Here is a 13,910-nt window from a genome sequence, read left to right as displayed (position 1 = left end):
ATTACCATACTTTATTCCTTAGATTGTTTAATATAAGAGTTGATTTGTTTTCTGTTGCACTTTTTGCTGCTTTGACAAAAGAATATGAAGGTGAAATAGAGGATCAGTCTCAAACGCTAAACGGCTGAAAACTTAACGACTTGTTGCAAGTTATTACATGAAAATTTTTCTTACCTTGATTATCTCGAATCTCATAATTTATTGCTTGAGTACCATCTCCATCATAGGCTTCAATTTTAGCCACTTCACCAATAAACTAAAAACAACTTTTTGGGATTAATAAAAAATTTGAACAAAAGTCGGCGTGATTAATTTTGTATAATCATCTTCAAAAGAAATTACCAACAAGGTTTATTGTATTCTTATCCGATGATCATCTAAGCATTTTTTTTTATATATATCCTTGTTAGTCCTAGTTTGTCTCAATGAGCTACTTTTATTAGAAAATGAATTCCCATTAACCTCAAGATTAACTTGCTTCAAGTTCACAAACTCAACTTTAAAAATTTATTATTATAGCTTTCAACAGATCTGATTTTCTTTTTAACGTTATTTAAACCACAGGTAAATATTTTCCTTAAAGTAAATCTTAATTTATTTTTTCCAGAAGTTGCCATATTAAGACCTAAGATTTAAAATTACACTTAAAAGACTAAAACCTTAAAAATTATTTCATGATTTAATCCCAGAACCATTTCTTATTATATTAATTAAAAGAAATAAAGTTTTGTGACGGAAGTACAAACCTGTAATATTTGTTCCTTTTAAGCATCTACTTCACTGTTTGCTTCCATTCAAAAAAGCCCTTTTTTATAGTTTGTTCGCTCTTTTTTCGCATGCACAGCAAACATTGCAAAAAAGATTTTTGTCTAACTTGAGGGATGAAACTAAATAGCCAAAATGATTCTTTGTTAAAATAGGATATTAAATATAGATTTTACTTTCCTAACTCCCTTTAACATTCTTGCGAAATACATAAAAATACGACTTTGTCACATAGACAAGAAAACTCAGGTATCTATTATCATTGGTATCTTATAGCAGTTGCAGCTAAAATATTCAATTAATTGCAAAAATCGGTCCTTGACTACCGTTATATTTCTTATACAACATCTAAGGTTTGCTCACTTGCTGTACAGTATCCGGAAAACCTGCGCATAAAGCAGGTATATATTTGTGTTTGTGGTCTTGAATTCCTTATACAGTTTCATCAAAATTCACTTTCTTCCAAATTAAATAAAAAAAACAAGTTTTTTAAACTGAAAGTAAGGAGCGACATTAAAACTTAAAACGAACAGAAATTATTCCGTATTTGAAAGGGGCTGTCCCCTCCTCAACGCTTCGCTCTTTACGCTAAAGTTTTTTATTGTTTTAAAAAATAAAGTTATGAGACAAGGTCAAACTTTAGCGTAAAGAGCGAGGCGTTGAGGAGGGGACAGCCCCTTTCATATACGGAACAATTTATGTTCGTTTTAAGTTTTAATGTCACTCCTTACTTTCAGTTTAAAAAACTTGTTTTTTTATTTAATTTCTGATCGTTTTTTAGTTAATGCAACTTTTATTTTGGCTCACCGTCATTGAATAAGTAAACAAAATTTGCATAACAATGGTAATTTGCTAATTCTCAACGGATGCTTCCAGATCTTTGCATGCCTTAATTAGAACGTTAACTGATGTAATTAACGTATATATTCGTAAATTTTTCTTCAAACAAAAACTAAAAAATTGAAGACGTTTTCAGAGATTGGCTAGTAACCAGTGAATGAGAGTTTTCTAATACAATTAATATGATGGTTTTATTTTCATTAAAGTTTCTTCACTTGCAGGGGATGTTTTACCCCTCTTTAAAAAAATCAGATAAATTTTCTCTGGCTCGTAGCCTTTGATGACTAATACTAAACTTAATAAAATTTACATATCTAGAATCAGCATTATAAACCTATTCTTTTGATACATTTATTGACATCAAAATTCCGTTTTTAAAAGTTTCGATCACTATTGAGCCGTATCGCTTGTTTTTTTATTGTTTTTTTTTATTACGTATATGTTATTACGTATATGAGGGGGTTCTCAGTAGTATCTCTCGTCTGGATTTGCGTGAAGCTATAGCAATTTGAAATATCATATGGAATTTGCGTGAAGCTATATCAATTTGAAATATCATATGGAATTTGCGTGAAGCTATAGCAATTTGAAATATCATATGGAATTTGCGTGAAGCTATAGCAATTTGAAATATCATATGGAATTTGCTTGAAGCTATAGCAATTCTACAGGGGCATTACACCCTTTCAAAGAGAGTGAGTATCCTCTCACATAGCCTTATACTTCTATGGCCCCTCCGTATCAAACAGGTTTTTCTGGTAGGTAAACATTTCTACAGGGCATTACACCTTTCAAAGAGATTTACGCAATACCGGTCCTATGGGTAAACAATTCTACAGGGCATTACACTCTTTCAAAGAGGAACGAATATAGATTTATTGGTGATAGGGATTTTAATAAAAGGAATAGTGTTCTTTACAATTAATATTAGTAAAAGAATTGAATTCAAAGAGAATAGTTTATTTGAGAGGATATTCATGGAGAAAAAAATGAGTAATGCATTTACATTATTGGAGATTAATGATGGAACTGACAGCACCAGCAGCAAAGATATACGAGTACCCAATGTAGCTGTGGAAATAACTGCTGGTTGTAGACTATGTCTTGAATGGGACATTATGTATGTTAGACACGTGATATCATTAAGCAAATTTAAGCAGGAGCAGCAGCTATGTTTCGCTGAAAAAGTAAATATTCTCCATATAAATGAACTTTGGTCAGCATTAGATGTCCTATCGAAATATATTGATGAGAACAAAATGCATCAGTGAATATTATTATTGTAATTATGATCAATAAAATTGTTTCTAAATCAATGGTATTTTTTCTTTCTATAGTAGACTAGCGTATATTTTCTATAGTAGAAAAAAGAAATTCCGGTTAGTCTGAAGCTGGTTGTGAGAGAGTTAGGACTAAAAAAAATGGATGGATTCGAGAAAGATCGAATCATGAGGAATCTAGTTCTTATTGAAAAATTTTTGATTATGGACGATGATTTTCTAGAGTTGTCTATTCAAAGGAAGATATTTTCTCGAAGAATGCTTGTTGATATAATGAAAACTGAATCTCCATCATTAGAATATCGCATGAAGCTTCTACATTGTGGTCCAAATGCATTTACACAATTTATTGATATATTGATCACGACACGACAAAATGATATTGTGGATATGCTTTTAAACATTAGTTTTTAGAAATTGTGGACTTTTTTTCATCATAAAGATGGTGCTCAAGGATGATATACTCCTCTCTCTCTCTCTCAGACCATTTTTTTTGTTGCTATCTCAGTTTCATTGCTTCTGTGAGAGCTTCAACACATGACAAAATGTTCAATACGTGTCCGGTATGTAAATACACACTGGGCAGCTGGTCATCATGTGAGAATTGCACAATGATTGAGGAGTATGATGAAAAGTGTAGATTATGCAACCCGTGTAAATTGCATAGAGGATATGCTGTGCAAATTAAAGGTTGTAATTCCTGTCTTGAAATGGTGTGTGACTCTCATCCTAGAGGTCACCTATGCTCCAATTGTCATTATGATAAATGTAATCAGTGGGAGAATACATATCCCGGTATGATTAGAAAAAATCCTAACCGCGATTTTAGTTTACTGCTACGAGATTGGTATCGTCGTGGTTTTAGATTGTTCTGGGAGGAGGACCCGGGTCAACGATTCAACTGTTGGAACAACAAGAGAATATGGTTTCTACGTCATTGTTGTGAAGACACTGGGTGTTATGATTATAAATCCACTGATTTTTATTTGGCTGTGACGGAATGTGATTCGACACTTGAGGACACTGTTTATGAAATTGCTTCAAATAGGCAAATTGAAACATGTGAATTCTATAGAATGAATGAGAATAGTATCATTGACTCTACAAAGATATATTACAATAGTGAAGTCACACTCTACTGTAGAAAATGTGACCCTGAAATTGCAGTACATCAGGATCAGTACACTGTGAATTCAGATGATCTAGCTGCACTAGTTGTTGTCGACAAATACCTAGTAGTGGATGAAATCTAAAGAGTAGAAAAGTCGTTTTATCATGTATATAATTTTTTTTATTAATAAACAATTTCACATACATCTTTAGAACATTTTATTCTCAGGGCACTAAAATCAATATTAAATACACTTGTAAGTATATTCTCCACTAGAAAGTCGTTCAATCGAGGTACGTCAACGTAGATGTTGAGAAACTGCTTGTAGGTGTAGCCACAACATCTGAACATGAAAAAGAGTAGTGCATGAAAGCCACGTGTCTTAGTTGCTAAATCCTGTCTCTTCTTTGATTTTGAATAATGGTTTCCCCCCTGCTTTCAATAAATTTACTGATGTATGGAGCGTATAATTTATAAAATAGGCCAGGAAGATCAAAAAATTCAATATTCTTTGCTGTTTGAAAGATGCATAGCCAATGACCGGTCTTCAAAGTCGATGGACTGCTATTAACCATGATTAGGGTGTTGTTAACACTTGGAATTTTTTCAATAAAGTCCGAGGGTATGCAATAGGACTTGTACTGGGACATGTATGGATCCATACTAAATACGTTGATTATTTGGTTTGTGTTCATGGTGCTAGGTCTAGTAGAACACTGCCGTTGGGCGTGATTTCCCAATAGGTTTCAAATTGACTCAGTGATATTAGCGTGATACTCTCAGTCAGAGCATTGGCAAATGTACACTCTAAACGTACATTCCCTGTTCGTACTATGGTCATATCTTGCGTGCCTGACAAATCCAAAACAATAACCCCATGATTTTTTGAAACATTGAATCGGTTATTCCATTTTCAAATAGTTGAGAGTCATGATCTAGGGATCGCATGGTCAACTCGTACAGAGTTCTATAGGATTTTTTGTCAAATGATAGAGTGTACAGTGGAATACCATTCACTTTACACACGAGGCTAAATAGACCGAAAAAATTAAAATCGTGGGGGGATTCAGTCCAGGATCCAACGGCACTGCCACTCTTCACAAAGGCCAATGCCAATTTTGATGGGATTTCTCCATTGATAAATGATGAATCGCTATAATTACGAGAGCCGGTGGCAATGTGACGTTGATTGGTGATCGTATGAGGAACAAGAAGTTTAACGTTGTTACCATTGGCTCTTAGCTTTTCCACTGCCAATGCAACAGAGCTCATAACCTGTTGTTTTCGGACGTGGAGAATTGCCGATGTGATAATAACATTTGCATCGGGTGGTGCAGGAAGTGTTTTTCTGAAAATGAAATGTGATGGGGACATATGTAACTTTATGTCAATCTTGACATTGGGGGGTAGACATTGGGATATATTGAATATCTCTTGATTAAATTTTCAAACTAGATAATTCTCCTGGGTCACTGCAGTAGTCAACTCACCGTTAGTATCAACACCTGTTCTATATTCATAGCCAAATGATTGTCCTCTCAACTACTTGTACGCTTTTGGCGTCATCATCATAAATTGTATGTAGCTTGCATAGTTTGATAAATTATTGCTAGTGCTCACCAATGCTCCATTAATAAATACATTAATTTGTTTGAATAGGTTTTGTAGAAGACAGTTTTCATAGGAGAGACCATCGCCGGCATTTGGAGTTGTATTATCTGACTTTTTCTTAACCACAACATTTAAATCAATAAATGTTGACTACAAATCAATGAAATAGTCTTCATTGGAAAATATTTGACAGTGTATTTTTTCTGAGAGGGGGTGTTGAGGGTGAAATTGTTCATAGTAGCCATACCTGACACTGACATCAACTTTGTTAGCATTGAATGGATTCAATGAGGAACTGATTAATGGATATGATTTTTTTTAGGGGAGATAGGCCATCTTAAGAAAAGAAATCCTTCTTTAATCTAACAATCTTTTTCTTCTTCTTCTGCTTATTGGCCTTCGTTATTTTATTCCTCAAAGTCCTTGTTGATGTCCTTTGCTTTCTGCCTGGCTAGAGACTGATGAGTGAATGATTCGAGCGCATCCTTTTCAATCCCTCCCCATTTTTTCGAGATTTTAATTGTTCACCAACGGCTCTTGCTGAAGATGTAATATTTTCCTTAACACTCTCCTCGAAATTCTTGCCCGACCCCCAATCCTGTAGTGTGGAGGCAGCAAAATTTGATGCAGCAGGTACAAGATATTTTCTGGTAAGGGGTAGTGCAGAACGAAATAGCCTAGCAAACCAGCTACCAAGACCATAGCCAGACATTGTAGTGCGCCCCTTGTAGTAGTCCAATCCATTGCCTATTTGACGTGGACTCAATGCACCGAGATAGCAATCGATATCAGGACAGGCAAATGGAATTCTCCTATTGTTCATTTTAGGTGGTTGTACCGTCGTCGCTCACATTGTTTTAAATAAAGATAGGTATCGAAACTAAACCATAGGTTATGGATGCAAAATTGACCAATTCACTTGTTAGCGTTAACTTGCAGTGCTTCAAATATGAAATGTTTACGTAAAAATACTGACAATGCTATCTAGTATAGTAATGAACACAGAGTTTTCTGAGCTAAGGTTTCTTAGTATTTCGTAGGTGAAGCTTCCACGTCAGTTTTAAGTTCACCAAGACATAAAAAATTTAAAGTTCAGTTCTAATTTTTCCATAGAAGATAGGAAAAGCTATACTATTATTGTGATTATTTTCTATGAAGATAGAAAGTTTCACTTTAATTCTAAATTTTCTTAAATTCAGTTCCGACTTTTCTCAAAGAGATGAGAAAATTTAAAGTTCAATTCAAAATTTTCTCAACGAAGTCAAGGAAAGTTCAAGTTCCCTACTGAATTTTACCAAAAAACACAATTCAATTCTAATTTATCCAGAGAAAATAAAAATCTTCCACTTAAGTTCTTTATTTCACAAAAACATAAATCAATTTAAAGTTCAATTCTAAATTTTTCAGTGGAAGATAGAAAAAGTAATACCATACTTGTGAATATTTTCCCGGAAGATAAAAAGTTCTAGTTCAATTTAAAATTTTATCAACGAAGTGAAGAAGAATTCAAGTTCTCTTCTGAATTTTACCAAAGAACAAAATTCAATTCTAATTTCACCAGAGAAAATAAATATCTTCCACTTCAGTTCTTTATTTCACAAAGACATAAAGAAATTTAAAATTAAATTCTAAATTTTTCGGTGGAAGATAGAAAAAGTAATACCATACTTGTGAATATTTTCACGGAAGATAAAAAAGTTCTAGTTCAATTTAAAATTTTCTCAACCAAGTGAAGAAAAGTTCAAGTTCTCTACTGAATTTTACCAAAGAACACAATTCAATTCTAATTTCTCCAGAGAAAACAAAAATCTTCAACTTAAGTTCTTTATTTTACAAAGACATAAAGAAATTTAGAGTTCAATTTTAAATTTTTCGATTGAAGATAGAAAAAGTAATACCATACTTGTGAATATTTCCCGGAAGATAAAAAGTTCTAGCTCAATTTAAAATTTTCTCAACGAAGTGAAGAAGAATTCAAGTTCTCTTCTGAATTTTACCAGAGAACACAGTTCAATTCTAATTTCTCCAGAGAAAATAATAATCTTCCACTTAAGTTCTTTATTTTACAAAGACATAAAGAAATTTAAAGTTCAATTCTAAATTTTTCGGTGGAAGATAGAAAAAGTAATACCATACTTGTGAATATTTTCTCGAAGAGATGAAAAATTTAAAATACTGTTCCAAATTTTTCACAGAAGATAAAAAAGTTCAAGTTCTCTTCGGAATTTTACCAAAGAACATAATTCAATTCTAATTTCTCCAGAGAAAACAAAAATCTTACACTTCAGTTCTTTATTTCACAAAGACATAAAGAAATTTAGAGTTCAATTCTAAATTTTTCGGTGGAAGATAGAAAAAGTAATACCGAAGAATTCAAGTTCTCTTCTGAATTTTACCAAAGAACACAAATCAATTCTAATTTCACCAGAGAAAATAAAAATCTTCCACTTCAGTTCTTTATTTCACAAAGACATAAAGAAATTTAAAGTTCAATTCTAAATTTTTCGGTGGAAGATTGAAAAAGTAATACCATACTTGTGAATATTTTCCCGGAAGAAAAAAAGTTCTAGTTCAATTTAAAATTTGCTCAACGAAGTGAAGAAGAATTCAAGTTCTCTTCTGAATTTTACCAAAGAACACAATTCAATTCTAATTTCACCAGAGAAAATAAAAATCTTCCACTTAAGTTTTTTATTTCACAAGGACATAAAGAAATTTAAAGTACAATTCTAAATTTTTCGGTGGAAGATAGAAAAAGTAATACCATACTTGTGAATATTTTATCGAAGAGATGAAAAATTTAAAATACTGTTCCAAATTTTTCACAGAAGATTAAAAAGTTCAAGTTCTCTTCGGAATTTTACCAAAGAACAGAATTCAATTCTAATTTCTCCAGAGAAAACAAAAATCTTCCACTTAACTTCATTATTTTACAAAGACATGAAGAAATTTAAAGTTCAATTCTAAATTTTTCGGTGGAAGATAGAAAAAGTAATACCATACTTGTGAATATTTTCCTGGAAGATAAAAAGTTCTAGTTCAATTTACAATTTTCTCAACGAAGTGAAAAAAAAGTTCAATTTCTCTTCTGAATTTTACTAAAGAACACAATTCAATTCTAATTTCACCAGAGAAAATAAAAATCTTCCACTTCAGTTCATTATTTCACAAGGACATAAAGAAATTTCAAGTTCAATTCTAAATTTTTCGGTGGAAGATAGAAAAAGTAATACCATACTTATGAATATTTTCATGGAAGATAAAAAGTTCTAGTTCAATTTAAAATTTTCTCAACGAAGTGAAGAAAAGTTCAAGTTCTCTTCTGAACTTTACCCAAGAACACACTTCAATTCTAATTTCTCCAGAGAAAATAAAAATTTTCCACTTCGGTTTTAAGTTCCACAATGAAATAAAGAAATTTAAAGTTCTATTCTAAATTTTTAGATGAAAGATATAAAAAGTAATACTATTAGCTCCTTTGTCTGATAGATTTACCCCTCAAATTTTTAAATTAGAAAATGAGTGACTCGTTCTATTATTGAAGACAATCGTTCAAACTCGTTCATCTAACCTCCAAAATAAGAGGTTAGGTTATATATAAATAAATATTAATAAATAAATAGAAACATTTCTACATGTTTAAGTTAGGTTAGGTTAACTTATCATGAGCGCTCATGATACGTTAACCTAACCTTTTCTGGCGAGTATGGTTAGGTTAGTTTAGGATAGATTAAGTTAGGTTAGATTAGGTTAGGTTAAGTTATGTTAGGTTTTCCTACGTACGCTTCACTTAGGTTAGCTTAGGTTAGGTGAGAGACAGGCAAAAAGTTAGGTGTATGATTAGGTTAGGTTAGGTTAGATTAAGTTAGCGTACGTAGGCTACGTAACGCTACGTACGCGCGCGTACGTAGGCTGACCTAGCCAAACCTAACTAAACCAAACCTAACTTAATCTAACCTAACCTAATCATACACCTAACTTTTTGCCTGTCTCTCACCTAACCTAAGCTAACCTAAGTGAAGCGTACGTAGGGAAACCTAACTTAACCTAACCTAATCTAACCTAACTTAATCTGGCCTAACCTAACCTAACCATACTCTCCAGAAAAGGTTAGGTTAACCTATCATGAGCGCTCATGAAAAGTTAACCTAACCAAAATTAAAAATTTAGAAATGTTTCTATTTATTTATTAATATTTATTTATACCTAACCTAACCTATTGTTTTGGAGGTTAGATGAACGAGTTTGAACGATTGTCTTTAATAATATAACGAGTCACTCATTTTCTAATTTAAAAATTTGATGGGTAAATCCATAAGACAAAGGAGCTAATAGTATTATTTTTTCAATCTTTCATCTAAAAATTTAGAATAGAACTTTAAATTTCTTTATTTCATTGTGGAACTTAAAACTGAAGTGGAAGATTTTTGTTTTCTCTGAAGAAATTAGAATTTAAGTGTGTTCTTTGGTAAAGTTCAGGAGAGAACTTGAACTTTTCTTCACTTCGTTGAGAAAATTTTAAATTGAACTAGAACTTTTTATCTTCCATGAAAATATTCACAAGTATGGTATTACTTTTTCTATCTTCCACCGAAAAATTTAGAATTGAACTTGAAATTTCTTTATGTCCTTGTGAAATAATGAACTGAAGTGGAAGATTTTTATTTTCTCTGGTGAAATTAGAATTGAATTGTGTTCTTTGGTAAAATTCAGAAGAGAACTTGAATTCTTCGGTATTACTTTTTATATCTTCCACCGAAAAATTTAGAATTGAACTCTAAATTTCTTTATGTCTTTGTGAAATAAAGAACTGAAGCGTAAGATTTGTGTTTTCACTGAAAAAATTATAATTGAATTTTATTCTTTGGTAGAATTCCAAAGAGAACTTGAACTTTTTATCTTCTGTTAAAAATTTTGGGCATTATTTTAAATTTTTCCTCTCTTCGAGAAAATATTCACAAGTATGGTATTACTTTTTCTGTCTTCCACCTAAAAATTTAGAATTGAACTTTAAATTTCTTTATGTCTTTGTGAAATAAAGAACTTAAGTGGAAGATTTTTATTTTCTCTGGTGAAATTAGAATTGAAATGTGTTCTTTGGTAAAATTCAGAAGAGAACTTGAATTCTTCTTCACTTCGTTGAGAAAATTTTGAATTGAACTAGAACTTTTTATCTTCCGGGAAAATATTCACAAGTATGGTATTACTTTTTCTATCTTCCATCAAAAAATTTAGAATTGAACTCTAAATTTCTTTATGTCTTTGTAAAATAAAGAACTTAAGTGGAAGATTTTTGTTTTCTCTGGATAAATTAGAATTGAATTGTGTTCTTTGGTAAAATTCAGTAGGGAACTTGAACTTTCCTTGACTTCGTTGAGAAAATTTAAAATTGAACTAGAACTTTTTTATCTTCCGTGAAAATATTCACAAGTATGTTATTACTTTTTCTATCTTCCATCGAAAAATTTAGAATTGAACTCTAAATTTCTTTATGTCTTTGTGAAATAAAGAACTTAAGTGGAAGATTTTTATTTTCTCTGGTGAAATTAGAATTGAATTTTGTTCTTTTGTAAAATTCTGAAGAGAACTTGAATTTTTCTTCACTTCATTGAGAAAACTTTAAATTGAACTAGAACTTTTTATCTTCCGGGAAAATATTCACAAGTATGGTATTACTTTTTCTATCTTCCACTGAAAAATTTAGAATTGAACTTTTAATTTCTTTATGTCTTTGTGAAATAAAGAACTTAAGTGGAAGATTTTTATTTTCTCTGGATAAATTAGAATTGAATTTTGTTCTTTGGTAAAATTCAGTAGGGAACTTGAACTTTCCTTGACTTCGTTGAGAAAATTTTGAATTGAACTTTAAATTTTCTCATCTCTTTGAGAAAAGTCGGAACTGAATTTAAGAAAATTTAGAATTAAAATGAAACTTTCTATCTTCATAGAAAATAATCACAATAATAGTATAACTTTCCCTATCTTCTATGGAAAAATTAGAACTGAGCTTTAAATTTTTTATGTCTTGGTGAACTTAAAACTGACGTGGAAGCTTCACCTACGAAATACTAAGAAACCTTAGCTCAGAAAACTCTGTGTTCATCACTATAATATATAGCATCGTCAGTATGTTCCTGTAAACACTTCATATTTGGAACTCTGTAAGTTAACACTAAGAAGTGAATTGGGTGATCCTCTAGTAATAAACAAAGGCTTAGCAGTGATTACATGTCATTTTCGACCTATTGTCAACGATGACGGATACAATAACCTAAAATGAACAATAGAAGAATTCCATTTTTCTGTCCTAATATTGACTGTTATCTCGGTGCTTTGAGTCCACGTCAAATAGTCTATGGATTGGACTACTACAAAGGGCGTACTAAAATGTCTGGCTATGGTCTTGGTAGCTGGTTTGCTAGGCTATTTCGTTCTGCACTACCCCTTGCCAGAAAATATCTTGTACCTGCTGCATCAAATTTTGCTGCCTCCACACTACAGGACTTGGGGTCGGGCAAGAATTTCAAGGAGAGTGTTAAGGAAAATATTAGATCTTCAGAGAGAGCCGTTGGTGAACAATTAAAATCTCGACAAAATGGGGAGGGATTGAAAAGGATGCGTTCGCTTCATTCACTCATCAGTCTCCACCCAGGCAGGAAGCAAAGGACAGAAACAAGGACTTTGAGAAATAAAACAACGAGGGGCAATAAACAGCAGAAGAAGAAAAAGAAAAAGATTGTTAGATTAAAGAAGGATTTCTGTTCTTAAGATGACTTTTCTCCCTTACAAGAAATGATATCCATCAATCAATTCCTCATTGAATCTATTCAATGCTGAAAATATTGATGTCAGTGTCAAATATGGCTACTATGAACAAATTGATCCTCAACAACCACTTTCGGAAAATATACACTTTCAGATATTTTCCAATGAAGACTATTTCATTGATTTATCATCAACATTTATTGATTTAAATGTTGTGGTGAAGAAAAAGTCAGATAATACAACTCCAAATGCCGGCGATGGTCTCTCCTATGAAAACTGTATTCTACACAACCTATTCAAACAAATTAATGTGTTTATTAATGGAACATTGGTGAGCACTAGCAATAATTTATCCAACTATGCATGCTACATACAATTTATGATGATGACACCAAAGGCTTACAAGGAGTTGAGAGGACAATCATTAGGCTATGAATTTCGAACTGGTGTTGATACTGACGGTGAGTTGACTACTGCAGTGACCCAGGAGTATCATCTAGTTGGAAAATTAAATCATGAGATATTCAATATATCCCAATGGCTACCCCCCAATGTCAAGATTGACATAAAGTTACATATGGCCCCATCGAATTTCATTATTAGAAAAACACTTCCTGCAGCACCCGATGAAAATGTTATTATCACATCGGCAATTCTCCACGTCAAAAAACAACAGGTTATGAGCTCTGTTGCATTGGCAGTGGAAAAGCTAAGAGCCAATGGTAACAACATTAAACTTCTTGTCCCCCATACCATCACCAATCAACGTCACATTGCCACCGGCTCTCGTAGCTATAGCGATTCATCATTTATCTATGGAGAAATCCCATCAAAATTGGCATTGGCGTTTGTGAAGAGTGGCAGTGCCGTTGGATCCTGGACTGAATCCCCCCACGATTTTAATTTTTTCGGTCTATCTAGCCTCGTGTGTAAAGTGAATGGTATTCCACTGTACACTCTATCATTTGACAAAAAATCCTATAGAACTCTGTACGAGTTGACCAGGCAATCCCTAGATCATGACTCTCAACTATTTGAAAATGGAATAACCGATTCAATGTTTTCAAAAAATCATGGGGTTATTGTTTTGGATTTGTCAGGCACACAGGATATGACGATAGTACGAACTGGGAATGTACGTTTAGAGTATATCTGTGCCAATACTCTGACTGAGAGTATCACACTAGTATCATTGAGTCAGTTTGAAACCTCTTGGGACATCACCCCTGACGGCAGTGTTTTACTAGACCTTGCACCATGAACACAAACCAAAGCATCAACGTATTTAGTATGGATCCATACATGTCCCAGTACAAATCCTATTGCATACCCTCGGACTTCATTGAAAAAATTCTAAGTGTTAACAACACCCTAATCATTGTTAATAGCAGTCCATCTACTTTGAAGACCGGTCATTGGCTATGCATCTTTCAAACAGCAAAGAATATTGATTTTTTTGATCCTGTTGGCTTATCTTATAAATTATACGCTCCATACATCAGCAGCTTTATTGAAAGCAGGGGGAAAACCATTATTCA

General features: G+C 32.5%; 1 protein-coding gene across 1 annotated transcript in view; it reads right to left on the bottom strand.

Annotated features, from left to right (window-relative positions):
• The window catches only part of LOC148955217 (uncharacterized), a 382,412-nt gene that overhangs the window by 343,150 nt on the left and 25,352 nt on the right, over positions 1-13,910 (bottom strand). Inside the window, exon 3 of the mRNA XM_089106626.1 lies at positions 175-256. Coding sequence (XP_088962752.1) covers positions 175-256 — 82 coding nt within the window. The remainder of the gene's footprint in view (positions 1-174; positions 257-13,910) is intronic.

Source organism: Artemia sp. Qi Xiang Cuo, chromosome 2, assembly GCF_049724085.1.
Source record: "Artemia sp. Qi Xiang Cuo chromosome 2, ASM4972408v1, whole genome shotgun sequence".
In the NCBI taxonomy this organism is placed as follows: Eukaryota; Metazoa; Arthropoda; class Branchiopoda; order Anostraca; family Artemiidae; genus Artemia; species Artemia sp. Qi Xiang Cuo.
This window is presented reverse-complemented; position numbering and strand designations above follow the sequence as displayed.